This window comes from Scomber scombrus, chromosome 12 (assembly GCF_963691925.1).
Source record: "Scomber scombrus chromosome 12, fScoSco1.1, whole genome shotgun sequence".
NCBI classification, from domain to species: domain Eukaryota; kingdom Metazoa; phylum Chordata; class Actinopteri; order Scombriformes; family Scombridae; genus Scomber; species Scomber scombrus.
In genome coordinates, this window is record NC_084981.1 from 21,597,496 (window position 1) to 21,620,633 (window position 23,138).

Consider the following 23,138-nt stretch of genomic DNA (forward strand, 5'->3'; position numbering starts at 1 on the left):
TTCATTCATCCATTTCTAATAGCTTTTTTAAATGTATCAACTGCAGAGGTCTATAATTATTCCAGGGTCCACAATGGTGCACCTTTACATCAGTTAAAATGTCAGCTACCTTTTTTTTTCTTTTTTTTTTTTTACAAGCTCTCCTTTTGATTGTTGTTTTAGAGTTTATTTAGAGAAACTCCTCCACGAGTGAACTGCGAGTGTTAGTGGTGGCTGGTGGCTAGTGGTGGGAGAAGGAGCGGCTTACCTTGGTGCCGTCAGCGGGGTTGTGTACAACAGTTGTCTGGGCTTCCTGGGGGGAGGTAGGAGACACTTTACCATGCGGGGAGGGGATGGGCGGTGGGGGGTTCACCAGGGAAGATGTCAGGGAATACCAACATATTCCATGACTGAACACGTACAAAACAGATGCATGTGCGCACACCAAAACAAAGCACGGGAGCCACAGTACATAGGCTGTGGAGGATCTGGGTGATTAGATAGATGACTGGAGACGTCAAGTCAATCTGTGCTCACCAAGCCCATGTTTCAAGTAGCAAAAAGCATCGTGGCCTAAAGGATCTTTTTTTTTTTTTTTGAGAGCCTCAAAAATGCACGAAAACAGCCATAAACACATATTCACTTACCAGGGCCTCGACTGAGGAGGAGGGTTTGTGATTGTACTGTATGTGCATGTAAGTGTGAGTGTTGGTGATATATTAAATATTTCTGAAATGTATAATATATTTCATTGTTGAGCTGCAGCCCTTTTTCTGTAGGCACTAAATAATCATATAGGTATTTGTAATGTTCTAGTTCATACCAATGTGGTGAAGGAACACTATTTCCCATTGCCAGATCACATAAGTGCAGCTCAATGCTTGATGGTTATCTCAGTTTCTCCTGGTAACTTTGGCTCAATTGTTGTATGAACACTGTTTCCACTTCTCAAACTTATACCCCGTTTTTCTTACAATGTTTCCTGCGTTCCTTGAGATGTATAAATATCTTCAAATGAACCAATAATGCATTGAGTTAGCCTTGGTGAGCAAAAAATAGCTTTTCTGTTGGACTGAATAAAGCTCAAATGCGTTTATAAATATTTTAGTGTCTTCTTGTTCCTTAGACATTTGACTTGAACCACGATAGAGGGACACTTAATGTTTTGAGAAGTGCACAACTGTTCCAGAAAGAATCATGTAAAGGTTTGGAAGTCATGACCATGCAAATGTCTCCCATCTTGGCATTATTTTGCAGGGTGACTGTGAGTTTGTGTATGGATTATATGCCCACTCCTCATCCTCAACCTTGACCCCGCCATAGAAACATTCTGCGCAAAGCAATTCAAGAGCTTCAAGTACTGCATTTGTTTGGAAAACAAACCCACAGTGTACTCATTTAGTCAGTCAGTCAGTCACACACTCAGGTTCTTCTGATCCTCATCATACAGGACCCAACACCCACTGAATACAACCTTAGAACATGCAGCCCCATCAATGACACATGCGATTATGGGTAATTTTAAGTGTTTTTATTATACTGTTTATTGTTAGTGGAATAGTTAATAGTATAGATAGTGGGCCATAACCCACAGTGCTAGCAGAATGAAAACGTTAGAAGCAAATAGAGGTGCAGCGATTAATAGATGAATGATTAGTTAATAAGAAGAAATTCATGAAACCAGTAAACTTCTCATTTAGATGCACACTTCGGTGCCCGTTTATTTACACACTAAAAGCAATACCAAAAAAGGTTGCAATTGTACCACTTCAGTTACCATGGTTACACTTCAATCTCTTAAATGAAGTGAGACAGAATTAAGTGTATACAATGTGAGAAGCTCACCATACCACGTCACGTAACCCATCATTTAATGCTGTGAATCTAAAATACCTGAATGTATATACAGATTTTAATGAACTGTAAAAAACCAGGTCGGACTGCTACCCTTCTTTAGATCTGTAAGTGTTTTGAAGAAGTATTACTGAATATGAGTCCAAACCTTCTACTGACTAAAGGAGCTTAGTTAAGTTGTATTTGCACTCAGCATACTGTAGCTGTAAGCTATAAGTCAATGGCTCCTGATTTTATCTTCCTACCTTTACAGATTGTCATTTTTACAGTTTTTAATTTGCACTGTCTCAAGAGCGTATCAATCTCTGAATGGACCCACAGGCACGATTGTCCCCTTTCATTTTAGGTCTAATAAAGAAACTGGCTACACAATGGGCTGGTAAGACGGGAGGTTCATATTCCATATTTCAACTCAGGGCGCTATTGTTTTTTTATATATGGTTCAATCCCATAAAATATATGAACACAGAGGGGCTGCATCCTCACACAAAAGTGATCTCTCTACTACTCCTGCTCCTGTTTTACCCAGAAGTCCTACTGTAAGCATGTACATAGCATATATGGAAGAGCAACTTGCAAAAGGCCCTTTTTGATGTACTAAAGGTTCAACCTTTGTGTTTTCAAGCTCTGCTTTCTACAAAAACACAATAACCATGTCACACTTCAAAAGCAAACCATCAACAAAGCCCAGGTGACACAGTTGAACACACAAAGGAGTCACCAGTCATTTGCCTACCTGTCACTTTTGTGCACTGCGTAACTATATGTATGCATGTGTGTATGTTTGAGTGTCCACAGGAGATCTGGGTAAAACACAAGCCAGGAGACGCACTCAAAGCCACAAACCAGTCGTTCAATTTTAAAGTGTCAAATCCACCGCCAACATCACAGTTTGTGTTCAAAACAGAAGCAAAGAGGCAGCGGATGGAAGGACGAGGGAGGACAAATCACAGAAAACAGAGGATTTCACTTAATATGGGGTGTGACAAAAAGATGAGGAGGAGACAGAACTTAACACTGAAAAGATGGAAACAATGAAACCAAATAGAGATGAGGTACCATTGGTGCTGACGATGACATGCTGCTGTCTTTGGTGCTGCTGCTGCTTACTACACTGTTTTTACTGTTGTTTCCCTGCGACTGGGGCAAAGAAACACAACACAGAATGACTCCTACTGCTCCAACTAGGTCTAAAACATCAGCTACCGCCATTACACGGCCGGTATAGATATTCCACATGAGGTAAGTGAGCAGGATTTAAAGCTGCACAAACCGGGATCAGTGCATGTGTGCAGGAGTTTGCCGATAAACAGATCTGAATCGGCACCCTGCTGCCTCATACATTTTAAGTGGCAGTTATTGTTGTATTATCTTGTATATCTATTTTGTATATATCAAATTGCTTCAAATAATCTTTTTAATCCATAAACAATAACAAATAGTGTCCTACTCCATCAACAATGTGAATATACTAATCCTCTTTACTTACTTACTTTTATTTCTATTATAAAGCTGTGTATTGAGCATAATGTCCTACTATATGCCTTTAATATATGTCTACAACTTTTGCAGATATTGCACAACATTAAAAAAGTGTAAATAAAAGAAAAACAAAAAAACAGAACAGTTAGTCAGCACATGCATTTTAAAACAACAAACATATTTCCAGACTGGATTTTAAGTACTTTCCCAGCACTTTAACAAATATGTAAATCAACATCTGCTGGTATAAAAGAGAAATCACAAGTTTGTAATCTAAAACAAGCATCAGCGATTGGCGCCCCATTTTTGACAGCAACACAGCCAAAATACTGTATGTGTGACCAATTCAGAAAATAAGCTGATAGTAATGGTTAGCAGTCCAGGTCTGTGCATGCAGTGAAAGGCCTTGATGAAAGGTTTTTCTGTGGAAAATAGAGTGCGTGTGTGTATGCGTGGAGGTATGTACTGCATGTTGTTATTTCCCACTTTTAGCTCATGCAAAGTCAGCTGGCAGTCCATTTATTTTAGAGCCTGTTTGTCACTTTGAATTTCAACTAAAGCCTCAGTTCTTCATGCAAATCAAAGGGTTTAGCTTGAGCAAAAACTAAAAGATCTGAAAAGTAATTCTGAAGACAAAAAAAATGTTGAATTAAAATGTTTAAGCAAGGCATGTTTACAAGGCTGTTTTATAAACTGATATTAGCTAAACACTTCCAGCTACATTTGCACTATAGGTTGAAGGAAATCTAATGTTAACCATTTTAACCTATCCCTGAACAGAAAATATAGTTTTGAAAAAATTAACACTTTTCTCTGTAAGTGTAGTGTATTAATGGCCTCTTTGTTGAATCCTGAAAGCAGGGGTAGAGTTTCAGCCGCATAACAGAAATGTATAAATTACAGCTAAAGATTACAGATGGAACGTGTGACGTGAACAGGAAAACAAAGTTTGACCTGGACTCTCCCTTCAGCCTGAGGCTTACTGGAGGGGAAGCAGAAAGAGACGCTTCTTGAATGCACATCAGTATTCCCACAAGTGAGGTGTGGAGGAATGGATTACGTCAATAAAAGGTTGAGGGCAAATTGCTGGGAGGTTTTCAGCTGTTTCCCTTACAACTCCTGAGATGAGTGAATGCCCCAGTGTGATTTTAAAAAGCATTTTGGCATTCTCCCCGGACTACCAGGTACATCTCATACATAAAGACTAATGTGTGATGTTGAGAGCAACATGTTTTCCCAAGTGTCACTGTAATTCTGGGACTGGAAGAGAAATTAGGGTTTCAACTTAAAGTATAATCTCACAATTTCTCAAGTATTCTTAAAACAACAGTCAGCTGCCTAAATGAAGACTGTAACAGGTTTTGCTCACTGAAATGATTCCTCCTGTACTGACTACTAAGCCCTAAAATGTGTTTGCAATGCAAGTAATGGGGCCAAAATAGTAAAGAGACCTCTTTTTGAGCAAAGCTGATGAAGATAATATGAGACTTCAGCCATCTGAATTAATCAAATATAGTGGATATCTTCCACAGTAACAGTCTTTTTGTGTCTCAACAGTGTTTTCCTGTTCAGCAGCAGTGAAAGGATCATAACAAAGAGGGAATTTGGTTCTACAAGACAGTAACAGTGACAATAACGTTTAAAGATATCGACTTGATTTGACTAATTTGGACAACTGAAGTCTCATATAAGCTTCAAATAAACGTTTAAATATTTGTTTGCACAGGAGATGGCTTGTGGATTACGTCCTCCATCACTTAAACATTTGGACATGCTTTTGACTGATACTGTACATTGAAAGCACATTATGAAGGGAACTTCGAATGGTGGATATGAACAGGAGTAACAATTACAGCAAGAAAAAAATGTCAGTCTTCATTTAGGTACCAGGCTGTTGTTTTAGGGCATACTTTTTACCCTTTAAGAAGTATAAATATGGAGATTATATTTCACTAACAGGACTATTATTTATTATGAACATCAGCATTATGAAGACTACTGGAAATCTTCTATTAGTTAGAATCAAAGTAGATTTAGTTCTCATCTTTTATAATAGTTATTGGCTCAGGAAAGGTTACCGGAGGACTATTAGGACCATAAATATTTTCTTACCAAGTGACACATTAATACATATAACTACTGAGTACAATTTCAGTTCTGTTGAAATAACTGGGGCACAGTGCTCAATGAACACTTATTTAGAGAAGAGCTGATAATTCACTTCCCTTGCACAGATTTCCCCAAATCCAAGGATCCAAGCTGCCTGTTTTTCTGTACATCATACAATCTGTCTGAGTTTATCTTGTTTCCCTACAGCTACAAAAAAGGATGTTTACTAGACTTGAAATGTTCAGAACAGTGTGTTTGTTTACTAACTACTGTTTAATACGACCGCATATCAGACCCCAAACCCTTTTTTTTTGGTACTGGTTGAATCAAATGTCAGGTCATATTTTTCTGGCTGTTGTTTATTCTTTCATCAGACAATTTCTGATTTAAATCATAATATTGACATTTTTAGCCAATTTTAACCAGAAGCTTGTGTACATAGATAATAAGATTAGATAATATGTAACATCTGAGACGTTTGGCTTCTTTCATGAAATGAAAAAATGCTTTTGCGGGGGGAAAAAATTGTTCATATTACTGAAAGTAATGTATTAATGGTATCATACATTGCCACCAGATATCCAGCCCTACTGTTTTTAATGTTTTGTCATTTGTTAGCAAGCAACAAACAGTATATGTATCATTTTTGTTGTAAAAATGCATGTAAATGAAAATAAAATATATAATACTAAAACATCACACTTTTATTTTACACATAGCACTGCTGCTATCTTCAATCTGTCATGCCTGAACTGTCTCTAATCCAACAGTGGTGATTATCTGCAGATGACCAAGACAGCCATTATATTTACAGGAAGAGGGGGAGAAAAAAAAAAGAGGTCACTCAAATGAAAAATAATGAGGATACAATAAATATGTAAAAATTGAAACAGGGAAAATGATTGTGTTTTGATGTTTTTCGGTGATTCGAATGTCCCTCACTCCACTGATGGTCAGGGATGTTGGCAGGTGAGCTAAAAAGCTCTGATCTTATCCATACGCAGGCGGATCAGAAAGTGGCAGAACATAACTGGGAGAGGTTGTGTGTGTGTGTGTGTGTCCGTCTGTGATCTGTCAGGAGCTGAAATGGTTTTGGTGGCGCTCATGGCTGAAGGGGATGCAGGGATGTTGGATGAAGTTTGGAAATCCAACAGAAATCGGACAAGACGACAACTGTCATAGACGATGCCTCGAGCATCTCTGCCCCAAAAGCCAAAAATAAAAATAAAACAGACGAAGGGGAGGGGAGGACCCGGAGGCGTATAAAGAGAGACAAAGAATGAAAAATGAACGAAAACGACATAGCCGATCTCACCATCAAACAAACACTCGAGCTGGACTTCCTTTTCTGACAGACAGCAATGGAGAGGAGGAGGAAAAAAAAAAAAAAAGGGTCATCGGGAAACAAGGAACTTATCAAAATAGTAAAAAAGTGAAGCTGCCAAATTGATCCCAGAAAGAGAGAAAAACAAAACAGCTGCACAAGCTTACACAAGAACAAAGATGACACAAAGGGACACTTAAAAAAAAAAAAAAAAAAAAAAAGTCTTGAAAGATTTAAATCATCAGTCGTGCAGTTTGTTTGTAGAATGTATTAGAGGTTATTTTGTTACGGTATTGTTTTAGTAACTGTATGTAATTGGGATTTTGTTTTGGCCCTTGTTGATCATGGCGCTTCACTGCATGCACTGACGCTGACCGTCGATCAAAACAAAATGAGCACACAAAGTTTGCTCGAATCGCTGTGAATCAGAGAACAAGCTGGAGGTGAAAAAACAAAAAAACAGCATCTAAATTATGTCCCTTATTTTTAAATCTCAAAAAGAAAATGTGTATTAATCTGTGCCCCGCCTTTAACTTCTAGCACATAAACATGTTCAATTTTATCTTTACGATCATCAATCCTTTTCCCTAAGCCACCTTTAAAAAATCTAACAAAGGAGCACCAAAGCATAAATGTAATACAACTTAAAGAACATACTGCTGTTATATCAAGAAACATGTTATTAGTTCTGGTGACAGACCAAAAGGGAGACAACAGAAAGAGGGAAGAGTAAGTCAGACAGAAACTTTCAAGTCAATTAAACCCTCATAAGTGTCAGAAAACTCACCTTAACACCATCCGACTTTTTGTTTAATAAGGTCTTGCATGCTGAAAAAAAAAAAGAGAAATCATGGTAAGAAGGTGACACAGTTTGGGGAGTAATTGTCCGACAAACTGAACAGTGGCTGAGTTCACTGAGCCAGCTGAACAAAGTTAGCAAAAGAGTGTTGATTTCATTCATATCTCTAATAGTGGAACTGTTGTTGTATGAGGGATAAACACACTCAAATGCTGTAAATGATTAAATGGTTATAGGGAAATTTGGTATTAACAGCACAGAAAAAGCAAACTGAAAACTGAAAACTGAAATTCTAAATGGAATTTAAAATTCTGGAACTTTTTTTTTTTAAATTAAGGTTTATATAACTTTGTGCAGTGTTGGAGGAAGTCTTCATTCTTTCTACATTATTCATCTAAATATATATTCACTGATACTGTTACACCCCTGAGTGTTTCTGTCAGGAAAAAAGATGAAAAGCAAGACATGATAAAGATTTTTTTTAAATACTCAAAGTTAGTATGTGAGTTTTGAGATATTTGAGATAACTTCAAACCAGGAACCAGGAAACAACTCTTTAGGCTTCTCTATTTTTATTTTTACTTTCCAATTTTTTATTTTACTTTTAATTTGATCAATTATCAAATGTCCTTTTCCAGTTACATTTCCTTGGTCCATTCATTTATTCATTCATTTATATCCCTAGTTGTAAAGCAACAAATAAGTCAACTATTTCTATATTTAATGCTCTGTTTGATGTTAATGTTTTGGGTAAAGTAATCCTCCACACTATTCCAATATTGTGGGTGCAGCTGAAAGAACATTAACAGCACTAACATGCAGTGTCATAAAGCACACGACACACTTCAGTAGTTAAAAACTGAGCCTGGTTCACTGCTCAGAGTGATCTATAGACAATTATCCTCCTTGCTGAGGGCCACAAGGGAGCAAATATGAATGGATGAGAGAAAAATAAATGAATGAGTATCTGAATTAGAGACTCTAGATCTAGAAATTCCTTGTTTAAATTCTTCTCTGAAATCAATGAGTCACAAAAGAAAATATAAGTTGTTTCAGGGAAAGATAATTTATCATTGATCAGTTCATTTATTAACTGAACTGCCAGCACTGTAAAGGCTTCTAAAAATGTACCTTTAGAAGGAAAAAAAGACAACAATTAAGACTGTGGACTTTTCTCCAACACCATCTACTGTAATCTAACCACTTGGTGTTAAATCAAACAGTTGGTTAGCCACCTATGGACAACACTGACATAGTATCATGTGCATGCATCTGAAAAAAACAACTACAGTTACAGTATGACCTGACTTACCCAAAAAATGACACAAAACACAACAAACACAGAGCTAAATAAGTGTCAACATGCATGCACACACACAAAACAGACCAAGAAACAACCACACACACACACACACACACACACACACACACACACACACACACACACACACACACACACACACACACACACACACACACACACACACACACACACACACACACACACACACACACACACACACACACATATATATATTTACACCAAAGTTGTGTTAAAGTCATGTTCCAGTGATCCTCCCTTACCTTCCATTTTAAAAGGAGGAAGGAGCAATGAAGAAGGTGAGAAAAACAGTCATGTATTTAATATCTGCATCTTAACATCTGAACACAAGCCAATATTAAAAACTACAGATGTTTACTGTGTGTTAAAGAGGACTCTTTAGTCATTTTCACAGAGGTGGTGGGATTCATGCGATGACGGTGGCTTATCAACATGTCTGGCATGCAGCATCCACTTCAAAGTCTTTATCTCAAAAAGTGCCAAGGAGTGCAACAGTTCAACAGTTAGTAAATAGTAGTTAAGTTTCAGAACATCATCTGTGCAAACCCAAAATCAAATTCACACTGCATGTAACAACACTCAATCTTACTCAATGGGTGAAAAAATTCAAGACAAGTCCATTATTAAAAGCTTGGTTTAGCATCCACTTGTCAATAAAACCGTGATTTTGGCCTTTAAGCAAGCAGCTCGTCCTGTCGCGTGAATGACAATCACCATTAAAAGGTCAGTATGCTTCAAACCAATTAGTTGGTACGACGTGTTGATTAAGCACGTCTGAAGGCCCACTGTTGTAACAGGGTCTGCATAGTGTTTGATTTTAGAAAGTTTATAGCTAGTGTACAAAACATAACTTTTCATCTTCACATCTGTTACAGTTACTCAAATTGTAGATCTATGAATAAACTTTTCAGGATTGTCCTAATAACCAGCAGAATAGTTTGCAAACCCCAAAAGTCCTTGATTCAAATTGTGTGTGCAAGGGAAGAGGAAGCATCCTCACAGAGAGCTATTCAGCCACCTCTGGAAACGAAAAATATACTTAAGAAGTCCTTCATTCAGGGTGCCAATAGTATTCTGAACTCTGTAAAGTGACTGATGAGATTTAAGCCACAGACATGACATTAATTATTGTGTAAATGTGTAATGTGACCTTGTCTCTATGTTTGTTATACTTATTGCTTTGATATCTCTTTCTTACAAGAATCAAATGTAATGTTCTGTATGTTTTAGTGAGTCAAAGACAATTTTCCACCCTGATGGACAATATAGATTATTCTATTCTATTCCACTTGCCATGTATCCAGTTCATTAAAGATGTACCTGAGGTATGCTCTTATGATGTGCTATGTCCTCTTTATTAAATTGCTACCTTTGTGAAGTATGTAAATGCTGCTACAAAGTGTAACAATTGTTGTGCATTTTGTAGTGCTCGATGGTTCAATTCATGTGAAATAGAAGGCTAGCTAACAATTGTGTAAAAATAACTTGTTGAACCTTTATAGTCTGGTGGATTTGAGCTGACAGCAGTGAGGTAACTGCATGACTAAACAGCAGAGATATTCTGCTCATATCTAATCCATCATTCCTCTACCCAACACAACACAGAGCCAAGAGGTTGCTTAACTAGCCAAATTCAGTGGTGTCTGGCTGAGCTCACGTACATCAAGTTAGACTAACAAGGAGAATGGCTAAACATGATAAACTGTACATATCTGGATAACACATACAAACTTTTAGACAATGGGACGTGAACGTGATTGTTTAAATTGTCCGTTTCTGGAAGTTAGATGTCGGAAGCGTGTGAAATGTGCGTTTTTCATCTGACACTAATTTAGTTTGAAACATACTGATGCCTTGAGGTTTCTTGTGGTTTTGTCTATTCACACAAAAACAACGCAGCAGGCAGGAGAGGGGAGGAGACAAAGAGAGATAGTTAACAGAAGACACTGTGCATTCTGTTTATCCAGCTTCCCATGCAGGTTGGCATCCTAAACTGTACGCTCATACACATGCTTGGCTGGCTTTTAAGTGCCAGAGCCATGCAGAGGGAAGGTTGCAGCGAGCACAGGCAGGCATCGACTGGGCATCGGCCAAGTACTGTAGATACAAAATGATTCAGAGGAGGCAAAACTGAGTATTACAGAGTTTGAATATAAGCGTGTCTATTTGTATTTGCAGAATAAATGGTTAATATGGTTATGATGTAGAAGAAAAGATATGCAGTATGCACCAGTTGTGTTAATGCAGAGATGTGTAAACAGAGCTTGGCCAGGGAAGAGCTGCAGTCGTTAGAAGGAGGTCAGAGGGTCATGCTGAGTGTCAGTTAAATGGCTGTTGTGTTCGACACAGGAAATTAAATAGCCAGTCCTGGAGAGGAGCTCTGCTCATCAGAACATCAAGACACGCAGTGATACTAAAAGGACCAGAGCTGAGCTTCGTTTGTGGTTTCTATTTATAAGTTTGTGTGTTTGAGGTTGTGTAAGATGCCCCGGTGCAAAAACAACCATTCAAAAGTTGTCCATCAGTGTGCAGGCAGCAGGCAGCAGGTGGAGGGGTACATGCCAATAGCCTGAGTAAAAATTTGGCAGTGCCCAACTCAACTCCCCCTCTAGCAGACATACCTTCCTGTGCCATTGCGGCTGTGCTGGTGGTAGCGGCAGGGCTCGTATGCTGCCGTCCCACTATTGGACAGAGAGGGATTCAATGTGGAGGCACAGGTGGGACAAGAGCCTCACTAAAGCGTGACAGCCTTTGGATTTCTTGAAGTTGAATAAACTCCAGAGTGACAAAACATGTCCTCTAATACAAACTCTTTATTATTAGGATGAAGGGAAGCATCAAACAGGAAATCCTCTGCGCACCAAAATACCTGTGCCCCCCAAAATCATCAATCTTATTTCCGAGGAATTCATTTGAGAAACCTGCCAACAGTTACGTAACAAAGCAATTCAGAGGTCTGGCCCGTCTGCTTTAGGTCTCTCAGTCTAGATCAATCTTAACCAGAAAGCAGTTGGCTGTAATCCATAGGAGCTGCTTTACTTACATGAAAGCATATCAACACAAGGCCAGTAGCATTAATGCATTAGCTTGCTAGGCCATCATCCAGCCCACATATTGGGTGTTCATTCAAGAGTGCACTGTGTCTCGATGATCAAACTGCTTACAAGGAGGAAATCTGAGCCAAACCCCTGAAGTGCGAAATCAAAACTGCAGACAAAGCTGACAAGTAAATGTGAACAAGAATGAAAATGTGCGGTTAAGGGAATCAGATTCAGGCTAATAAAAAGATTGATCACAGACAAGAAGTACAGCAATCATGTGTATCATTCATCTTCTTTGAGATATCTAATCAGAAGGAGTACTACAGATATGGTTAGATTATGATTATAATGATATATGTATTATATGTATATGTATAAATATTATACATCATTGGGCCTTATTTGAAACCTATGGGGCACATCAAATTGACTTTTCATATGCAGTAAATATCATTGCCAAAGTCATCCTCACCTGAGAAGTTCCTGGACACCAGCATCGTTGTGAGGATAGCTCCCTAAAGAGACACGAAAATCAATATTATAACGATTTCAGTAGCAGTAACAGTGGGTCAGTGTGAGTGTGTGTGAGTGTGTGTGTGTGTGTGTGTGTGTGTGTGTGTGTGTGTGTGTGTGTGTGTGTGTTCTTGTGTGTGTGTGACTGTGTCTGTCTGCACTCACTTTGAGTTTCCTCCTGGCGTTGAACTTGCGCAGGCATTCGACAGTCTCTTGACGGTGCATCATGGAGGCCACAGTGGAGCGTTGCTGTAGAGGTGATGTAGAGGAGAGGAAACGGCAATTAATACACGTTGCTTAAGGGTAACAGTTAACCATGTCAGAGCGAGGGGATGACACTGCAGCAATAACAAAAACATAACCAAACTAAACAACTAAAATCCAGTCCTGCACTTAAAAACCATGCTAATGTCACTAATTTCAAATTTGAAAAAAAATCCTATCACAGTCAATTTCAACTATGCCACATGCATGTGTTGGTAAAACATCACAGAGATTTATAGATATCACCAATAAGATGGATTGAACATAGTCCACAGAGTTCAAAAGGCTTTGCAGTACCATTCACTTAATAATGAATAATAGTTTAGTAAAATGAGTTGGGAAACATTAGGATACGATTATGATGTGACTATTGTAACTTTAGCTCATAGGTCAGTTAATGCTAAACACCGGAGTAGCGACACTGTTGGTGTCATACAGGCTATTTTTCCATATTCCTTATGATTGTGTGTGAGACTAGTCCTCAGAAGGTGGACACCAACTCCATGTCATGATTAATGAAAAACTGTATTACTATGAACATTGTTTTGACCCTTTAATTGTTGTTACATGGCGACGTCACAGCAGGATGTTTTATTTGACTGTTTCAACGTTTGTCCTGTTATAAGATTTTAATGGAGGTGTAGGTCTCTCTGTCCAGCAGTCTATGGTTTTAAAAGTAGACTACTGGATGTGACTGTGATGCTTAAGATATTTTACAAGTAACATGGTGCCTTATCCATGGTTTTCCTAAACTGAGTAAATATATGACTTTATATATTGCTTAATAATAAGGTAAGTCGTGCAAAAAATGTGACAGTTGTATTTGAAGCTGGTAGCAACACCCACACCAGTATTTTACATGCTGGAAAATATCGATTTTGATGTGAAACCAAATAAGAAGAATGGTGTCACTTACGCAGACCCAGGGATGCTTGATGGCCTGGTCGGCGGTGATCCTTTTGGCAGGGTTAATCGTTAACATCTGATTGATCAGATTCTTGGCCTCGGGGGTCACTGTGTCCCACTCTGGAGATGGAAACTGAAAGAGAGAGATTGTGATGAGGAAAAGTTAAGAATGCGTATAACACTTATTATGTTTTTAATTAATTTTATCACAAATAACTGAAGAAGCTCCGTGATTTTGAAACTGTGGTGGATAATTCAACATGAAGCACTTCAATAGTAACAGGTGTAGATTTCAAAGTCAGTGTAGTTTCTCTCACTTCAGTCATCCAACCACACATCCTTCCAAGTAGCATGAAAATATGTTTACTACTAAATATCAAAGCACGTTTTCACAAGACATTTACTGCAAATGTGCAAAACATGTCAGTTGTCAGTTACAATATAAAAAATAAAAGACTCAAGGTATCTGCCTGACAGTGATGCTATTCAAGAACTGCACAGTATTACAAGTGCTTGTCACCATCATTACATATCAATGGTCATATTATGCACATTCATTAGATGTGGTTGCTTCCAATTATGGAAATTAATACGGATAATACATTCCTATCTCCCAAAGGGATATGACAAGATCTGATAAATAAACCTATTGCTCTCATATTGTATCTTTTTTTTCTGTTGTGAAGATGGAAATTATGCGATATCAAGTAGCAAGAAATTAAACACAAAATGTAATTTCAGAATTACTTGTGCGACAGAGATCGATGTTTGTTATTTGACTTGAACTGAGCTTTTCAAAAAAGGTGTCCTGCAGGGCTCATCAGGAGTTGCTGTGTTAATAATATTTCAAACAGGAAACAAAAATGTGCACGAATTCTGTGACTAATTTAATGAAAGCAGGCCCTCGGCCAAAACGATCCACAAGCTTAAGAATGTCAAAATGTCAAAAGACACACTAAGTCAACCAATCTGGGATGAGCCTGTGAATACTGTTCATCAAAGCTGCATTAATCCGCATTTTTTATATTAACAATGGATCAAATTACTTCATTAGATGTGAAAGATGTCACTTGTAGTAATGAACCCACAGACAATTTACACCTGTCTCTGAAATGTATCTCAGCTTCAGAGCTTCATAGCATCTTTCAGCTCTTTATTTTTGCTTTAAAAGGTTGTAACTTGAATGTTTCGATTCTGTCTCATCAGCAATGTTTTCAGTGAAAAAGCCTTGATTAATCGACTGTATGCTATCCACCCAGCAAAAAATGTCAAAGTTAGCAACTAGCTGGTGAACATAGTGCAGCTTTTAACAACTAGAGATTTTTTTTTTTTTTTTTAAAAGCTAAAAGGGAGTAATTATTGGACTAAAATTTACTAGATGGTCAAGAACTCAACATTAATGCTATGTGCTCATGTGGATGTCACAGAGAAGTGTGAATGATAATAACTAGAAAATAACTATTAAGATTTATTCCACATCATCATCATGTTATGTCAACTCTTTCAAGACAAACTGTTGCACTGCTGCACATAAAATCACACATGTAGGTGGGAAGGAGGTAATAGGAATATATGGAGGTACTCACATCGTATGCACCGGCCTTGATTTGCTGGTACAGTTTATGTTGGTCCTCGTCCCAGAAGGGAGGGTAGCCAACCAACAAGATGTACAGGATCACCCCTGAAACACACACACACATATACCATCTACATTAATACATTGTATATACATAGTTATAAAACATGCATGTAAAAGGTGAAGTCTGACTAACTGACCGCATGCCCATATGTCCACAGGCTTGCCGTACGGGTCCTTTCTCAATACTTCTGGGGACAGATAACCAGGAGTTCCTGCGAAACCTGTGAAATCACAAACATACTTGTGTGAAATTTGTCTTGAACTCTTTTTTTTAATGGCAATACAATATTGATATCCACCATTTATAAGATTTATAAGCCTGTCTGACATTTGTACCAGACATTACAAAAAGTGTAACTGTTTCTGTTTTTAGGACAGACAAATGAGCACAATTATCTCCACATTTCTCCTTCACTTTACCCTCTTCATCTTCCTCTTGTTCTGTTCCTCTTCAATCTTTTTTCACAAGACACACAAACTCAATACTGTCCTATTTATTCTTGTGTTAAATGTAAAACTAATATTTACAGTAATACCTTAAGACAACTTCAAAAGTGCAACAATTTTTCAAGTGGTTATTTACCGACAGTTCTTTAAAAACAATATGGCCAACATTTGTTTCCCACAGAGAGATTTTTTTTGTAATATGCATTATGTATTACTGTTCTCTTATACAATAACAAAAACGTAGGTTATGATAATCATTATTTACTGAATACCGATTCAATACAGTCTCATTTTCTCGAGCAGTGATACTGGTTTTCTTGCGGCTGAATGCAGAGTAAAAACTGAGAATAAGGTTAAAAATTTTCGGTTTAAATAATGTTTTTCTTACCAAACCATGCCTGTTGGTCCCCTTGCACTTCAATGGCCAAGCCGAAGTCTGCAAGCTTCACTGCTGCTCCCTTCATCTTGCTGGCCAGGAGCAGGTTCTCTGGCTGCAGCACACACACACATAAATTAATTAATTATGAAATACATTCATTAGCCATGCAACTAGGGACTGCCTCCAATATGTACTTATTCATTTTCTAATGGTGATCTATACATCTGCAAAATGTCAAACATAAGACATCCCACAATACATAACCAAAGATCAACCAAAGATGTAACATTTCATATTTTGTCTGACCAAAAAAAAAACCCAAATGTTTTAAATTTCCAATGAAATGAAGAAAAACACTCAAACCATCACATTAGAAAGGCTACAATTAAATGTTTGTCTACACTTTCAGACATAAAAAAGTCAGAATCAGCTGTTATTATCAAAAAAAAGTCAAATATATCCTCATATAAACTATAAAGCTTTGTATGGCACACGCTAAGTCAAAGGACTGTTCTAAGCAACAAGAAAACAACATTTAATTTAGGGCAAAAGTCATGAGCATGTAGCCTCTGTCAGGAAATGTCCTATCTGTCTGCATGACTGGATGAGCTGCAGGAGCATGATGACATCTACAGTAGTAATGAGGCATGATTTGGTCAAGCAGGCGACAAAGGCATCCCCCAAAGGAAAGACCATTGCAGTATTTAACAGCATTTTGACACTGTCCTCCCGTTAACACACTCATGCAAAACTGTCAGCGCCTTACAGAGATGAGGATATATTATTTTAGCTGTCTGTCTTGCTTCCCTTATTTGTGTCTCTTAACTTTGAAGTTCCTCTCACTTAACGAATAGAGGAGAAGAAGAAACATGTCAAGCGTAATCTGATGTGAGGTCAGTGTGCTGATTATAACTGCACAGCTGTTTTAGCTTTACTTGTTTTAGGTTTTTATTTCTCCATAATATAAAGTTTGTTTTTCTTTGCCTGGTGGCTCAGTGGTTAGGAATCTTTCTTCATAATAAAAAGATCCCAGATTTGATTGTAACAGTCAGCTTTAACCTTTCTTGGTCAAATCGAATATTTTCATTCACGTCACCCAGAAACCCAAACACCAAAACCATGTATGAGTTATAAGTTAAATAATAAAGGGCTCTGTATGCTGTGTGAGGACAAGACTCAGTGGGCTAAACACAGTGTCTATGTGATTGTTCACTTTTTCTTGGCAGCTCTGTCTTTTTTTTCTTCTTTGAGTGCGTTTTCATAATTTCGGATTTCCCCGTCGTCATTTTTAGCATGAATTCCCCAAAGTGTATTTGTAGAATTTCTGAATAAACCCCTGCACACAGTTCAAGTCAGATTTGACCAGTTTTTCACATTTGAGAGCAGTAAAAAAACATCCTAAAAACCATTCTTTTAAACTTGTGTATTGAGGTCAAAAGTCTTCTCAGTAGTTTTCCTTTGGACAGATGGATGGATTTCTGACACTTGTACCTGTCTTTGTGCTATAAAAACTGTTCTGTTCATCTGTCAGTCTCTCTTGCCCTCTTTCCATTGAGTTATATATCCTTCCATCCCTCCCTCCTTCTATCATTTCTCCCCTCTATGGAGCAAAGCTGAAACAATGGCAGAGAGAGAGAGTAAAAGGGGGAACTGCACAGGGACAGAGTGCTGGAGTGAAGGCAACAGACGAACACAGACAGATAGAGATAGATAGATGGGAGGTGGCATAATGAGTCCCTACGCTGGCGCTGCAGCAGCCGGGTGACCTCACCCCACAGTTACCATGGCAACCCAGTCTGCCACCAGCCAACAGCTCTCAACTCTTTCTCTTCAATTCTTGTTTTCCCTTCAGCAAGTGGCCCTCCCAAGATGACAGGGAGGCAAAAATATGATGTGTGTCGGTGTGTGTGTGTGTGTGTGTGTGTGTGTGTGTGTGTGTGTGTGTGTGTGTGTGTGTGTGCGCGCGCCAAGCGAGGTCACACCTCTCCACGGCACACTTCGTTGGTAATATTAATATTTTTATGTGTCCAATACAGATGTTGCTTCTGGCAGTTTCAACCCCTGGAGTTCTTTGGAAAAAATAAAATAAAAGCAGATGTTGCCTTCTTTTTAGTTGTCTAGTGAGGAAACTGTCTTCCAAAAATCTTTAACATCTTACAGCAGTATGAATTGATTGATTGGTTATGGGCGACTGTGGCTCAGGAGGCTGAGCGGGTCGTCCCTTAACAGCAGGGCTGGAGGTTTGATCCTCGGCTCTTCCTGTCTGTGTTTTGAAGTTTGCTTGAACAAGACACTGAACCCCAGGTTGCTCCTGAAGGTAAAGCCAGCTGTCGTGCCATAGCAGCTCCACTACCATTATGTGTGGGTGAGTGAATGGGAGGCAAAAATGATCGAGCACTTTCTCTGTTAAGGTAGAAAGGCGCAATACAAGTGCAGTCCATTTACCATGATGTTTTTGGCCACTTGGAGGCAGCGGGACAAGCTGTAAACACAGCGCTGACATAACATCACCTTGTAAAGTTGTGGTACCGTGTCTGGACACCTGACAAATGCCAATCCAATATATTCTCGACTTTCAGGTCTGAGTTGGTCTTTAACAACTCCTGAGGGAAATAAATATCCAGCTATTCAGTTGCTGAATGCTTCACTACAGTTTGTTCACCAACTTGTCTGCTGTTTGGTGCTGGGCAGAAAGTGCACAGTGGGTTTATTACAGCTTTTTCACAGTCAAACTGGCTGCCTTATATATATATACACCATATATATATCTCTTATAATAATCTTAAAGTTGGGATTTTAAACAGCCATCTGCATCTTGATGGTGGGATGAGGTTTATAGTCACAGATTTCAAAGTCTTCTGCACAGAAATCGTCGATGCTCTCCACTTTTCTCAGGATCTTCAGTTTGGGGAAGGGTCTGATCTCTCTCTGGAGCTGTACTTTTAAGAGGTTCAATGTGGTTGATGTAGACACAAAACACTCCATCGATGAAATTAAAAAAACTAATAGATTAATCAATAATGACAATAATCATTAGTTGCAGGCCTTGCCTGACTATACCGATATACTGTATATTCTATATCAGCTTGCTTCAGCTCTTTACTTGACTTATTATGGGGATAATAATAATGCCAAATACATGCAATGTTATGCAATCACAAATATCCATGGCCTAGTCACCATGTTTGGCTGAAAGAGTCCACAAAATGGAAACATTCCAGATTAAATAATACACAATTCCCCAAACGTCAGCCTGACATATTGGTATGGTACTGTATCTTTGGAAACTCTGATCCCCTCTAAAATTTAAAATAAACTTCTGTGGGTTTAACACTGTTTGGCTGAGCAGAATGAATTTGTAATGGCTGTCACATCAGCCAGTCAAAGAGATTTAAAATGTGAACTCCAAATATATTGATTAGTGGTTCATTATAATATTTAAGTGAGACATGTTTGCATTAATAATGCAGCACAGAGAGAGCGCTGTACATTAACTACTCATTTAATTTATTTCTATTCTATCATCTATTATTCTAATACTCTTTACTCTTAAAGTTCATTTGATACTGCAATCCCCATCTACTGTACTGTGTGCCAGCTGAAAATCAATGAAAAGTAACACAAGTTGATTTACACCACTCTCAATCCAAGACAGATTGTTAATTTTCCAATTATTTGATTGTCTTCTTATGCTAGAGTAATGCTTTAATGTTGCTCTATCACATAAAAATAGATTATTTGGTAAATTGTTAAAGTTCAGGACTCTGAGCTCGGTATTGGAAGAAAAAAAAAAAAGTGGTACAATTATCCAGGCGTTCAAATTTCAGCTATATTATTAACATTTAATGATACAGCTGATGAGGTCACAGTGCTGTTGGTTTTCTACCAGGGGTGAACAATTTTGCTGCAAGGGAAATCGTCACTGGCCGTCATCTCACCCACCGACCTGCTATTAATAGCAGCTGGTCTGCTTTCGTCACTCCGCGGCAGTGCGGGAGGCAGAGAGGGAGGGAGGGGAGAAAAGAGGCAGAGGGAAAGAGAGTAGAAGAAAAAAAAGGAGAGGAAAGAGGGGGGGTAGATGAAAATGGGTAGGGGGGTGCAAACACAGACGGCGATGGGAATAGCGAAATAAGGGGTGGAGGGATGCAGGTGAATAAAGGGAATGATGACGCTCATCCTTTAAGTTGTTCTCAACGTCACTGCATGACGTCTGCGCAAATGTGTGCGTGCGATTGCAGACCTGTTGTGAATCTCCCTGCATCCTTTTCATCTCCACTCACAACACAGACCAAAATAGATTCCTGCACAACTGGTATGTCAGACGGTAAAGACGTTCACCACCGGTACATGATTTCTCACCTTAAGGTCCCTGTGCACGATGTCATGCTGGTGGATGTGCTGGACGCTCTCCAGGATCTGATTGATGCAGTGGCTGGAAGAGACAGAGGAGGAGGAGAAATAAAGGACACATCTGTCAATCCACAGCAGCTAGATGACAATGGAGTGCAGACTGAAATGTGGACAAAGGAGAACACTCGACTAATGTCCTTTGAATCAATTATTTCGAGCGTGAATTTGTACGACATGAAAGGTGAAGCAAATGAGATACTTTCTGAAATCCAATCAAATCAATACAAGTCAACTTGTGCCCAACAAGGTCAAACCTGAGAGGAATAATGAACTGGGAAGACAAGAGAAGTGCTGAGATGAGACGAGGAAAAAGAGGGAAAGACAGAACAAGGTATACTGAAGTTCAAGATGTCAAAATAACCGTGCGACTGAGCGAGATAGGAGAAAACAAAAGGTCGGTTAAAGTTTCCACCCTGCACACTGATCAATAACGGCCGGCTCTTCAATGGACCACAAAATGATAAACAATTTAAAGATTAGCTACCACAGTCTATAACCAAATGACTGTGGTCACTAAGAGCATTGACCTCAACCCTAACGAGCACCTTTGGGATGAACTGGAACGCTGACTGTGACATCAGTGACCGACCTCACTAATGCTCTTGTGGCTGAATGGCAGCAAATCCCTGCAACCAGGGACCCGTTTCACTAAAACTGCACCATGAGATCGATTGCTCTCACTCTTTTTTAATCATGTTGCAGCAATTAAAATAATGGCCACGTTTGCAACCCTTTTTTGTGCCCAGTAAGACTGACAAATTAAAAGCATTTGATGAAGCTGCTTTCGGTAGTTTTGTCCCCAAACTGAAAAATTTGAGGTCACCTGATAAAATTTTTTTATCTAGAATTATTATCTAGTTATTACTCCACTGCTATTATTTGCTTTTTAAATGTATTATAATATTTAAACTGTTTAAATTATCTGCTATTTCCTTGTTTTTCAAAATGTGTTAAGCACTTGGAGCTGTATTTTGTGTATGAAAGGTGCTACATAAATATATATAATAAGTTAATTATAATCATGACTTATGAAAACATTATTATTAAATTATAATTAATTATTATACATGAAATGTCATACTTACGGAATTAGCAAAATTAATGTCAAATCGCTTTTGTGAAACAAGGCCCTGTTTTCAAAAACTAGTGAAGAGACCTCGTACAAGAGAGGAGGTTGTTACAGCAACAAATAATGCCAATGGTTTAGAAATGATGTAGAGCTGCAACGATTAGTCAATTAATTGATTAGTCAATTGACAGAAAATTTGTGGATGAATGTGTGGAAGCAAATGGAAGAGGGGCAGAGTGTGTGTGTTGCTTGCGGCTGGTGGTTTCTTACATAAACTTATCCTCAGCATCTGTACTTTTGCTGGTCTGATGCGCAGCTGACATTACTATTATTTCTTTTAAATTAAATTGAGCTTCACATTAGTGGAGGTAACGTTGGGGTCAACAGCACGAGGGTGCGCATAGAAAGATTTCAGGAGAGCAGCGTTTTTCAGAATCAAAAGAAAAGCTCCTGATGTTTTGTCCAAATTAGGCTAAATCTGGAGCACAGACACACACGTTTTAGTCATTTCAACATTTCACTACCCCTGTTTTATCTTCCTACTCCATGTTTTTCAGCTAATGCACCCCCCATTAGTGCTACCTTTCTGCTGCCCTTAGTCGGTTTTTTTTTGTTTGTTTTTTTTACATTTAATCTGTCTCATCACAGTCTCTCTCTTCAACCTGTCTACAACACTCTTCACCTTGTATATCTCCTGCCTTTACTTTGTTTTTCTCTGGCTCAAACTAGTCTTGGATTAAATGTGAAGGACAGCATCAGAAAATAATTAATCCCAAATCTATGCATCCATCCACATTTGGAAATCTGGTAGTCCTGACAAGCTTTGTGGTAGTCCTTATCACTGTACATTGTCACTTCTAATTAACTCAATCAACTAACAGTTAAAAATCCAAAAAGTGCGAACAATTGTAATGCTGGAACCAATAACTTGACTTTATAAATAATCAATTATCAAAGTATTTGCATATTAATTTTCTGTCAATCTACTGCTTGCTTAATGGATTAATTGTTTCAGCTGTAATGTGACATGAATGGTAAAAAACAATTTAGCGTGCACAATCCAGACAAGTAATTTACAGCAATGTTAATGCTGACGATGACAGACCCGAAAATAAAGTTTCAAGAATAAGGACAGCTTTATCTATTCATGAAATTAAATTCACAGAGCCCTGAGTCACATGGTCAAAGTGTTTACAGTGTACTGGAAACAACTTTAACAATATGTTATGATAAAACCTTTTTTGGGGACCACCAAAAGTTATATCTGCAGGAAGATTGACTGGTCCTGCATAAAATGTTCACATACTATGCACTTTGTAAGGTGTTCATATGTTGCATAGTGTCATACTGTACCTGGCATCTGCCTCGCTGTAATACTCTCTGGCAACAATGTCCTCAAACAGCTCTCCTCCAGTGACACTGCAGGTAGAACCACAAAGAAGAGATGTTGTTATTTAACTTGCTTTTTATGCAAATTAGGAAAAAAAGCACTTCATACGGTATCGGGACAATACCTTTTAGTGGCATTTCCATATACAAACTAAGCTATTATGATTTGGCGTCTTGTTTTAACTTAGAATG

At 38.4% G+C, this 23,138-nt stretch overlaps 1 protein-coding gene across 3 annotated transcripts in view; it reads right to left on the reverse strand.

The window, feature by feature from the left end:
- Positions 1 to 23,138, reverse strand: part of LOC133992224 (calcium/calmodulin-dependent protein kinase type II subunit gamma-like) — a 75,890-nt gene that overhangs the window by 11,806 nt on the left and 40,946 nt on the right. The window contains exons 5-16 of one of the 3 annotated variants that reach the window (XM_062430941.1): positions 22,911 to 22,976; positions 20,438 to 20,510; positions 16,088 to 16,190; positions 15,390 to 15,473; positions 15,200 to 15,294; positions 13,624 to 13,746; positions 12,609 to 12,692; positions 12,403 to 12,445; positions 11,511 to 11,570; positions 7,536 to 7,576; positions 2,893 to 2,973; positions 248 to 292 (exon numbers count right to left, since the gene is read on the reverse strand). In XM_062430941.1, the coding sequence (XP_062286925.1) occupies positions 248 to 292; positions 2,893 to 2,973; positions 7,536 to 7,576; positions 11,511 to 11,570; positions 12,403 to 12,445; positions 12,609 to 12,692; positions 13,624 to 13,746; positions 15,200 to 15,294; positions 15,390 to 15,473; positions 16,088 to 16,190; positions 20,438 to 20,510; positions 22,911 to 22,976 (898 nt within the window). The remainder of the gene's footprint in view (positions 1 to 247; positions 293 to 2,892; positions 2,974 to 7,535; positions 7,577 to 11,510; positions 11,571 to 12,402; positions 12,446 to 12,608; positions 12,693 to 13,623; positions 13,747 to 15,199; positions 15,295 to 15,389; positions 15,474 to 16,087; positions 16,191 to 20,437; positions 20,511 to 22,910; positions 22,977 to 23,138) is intronic. The other 2 variants (XM_062430939.1, XM_062430940.1) reach the window with 2 other exon arrangements.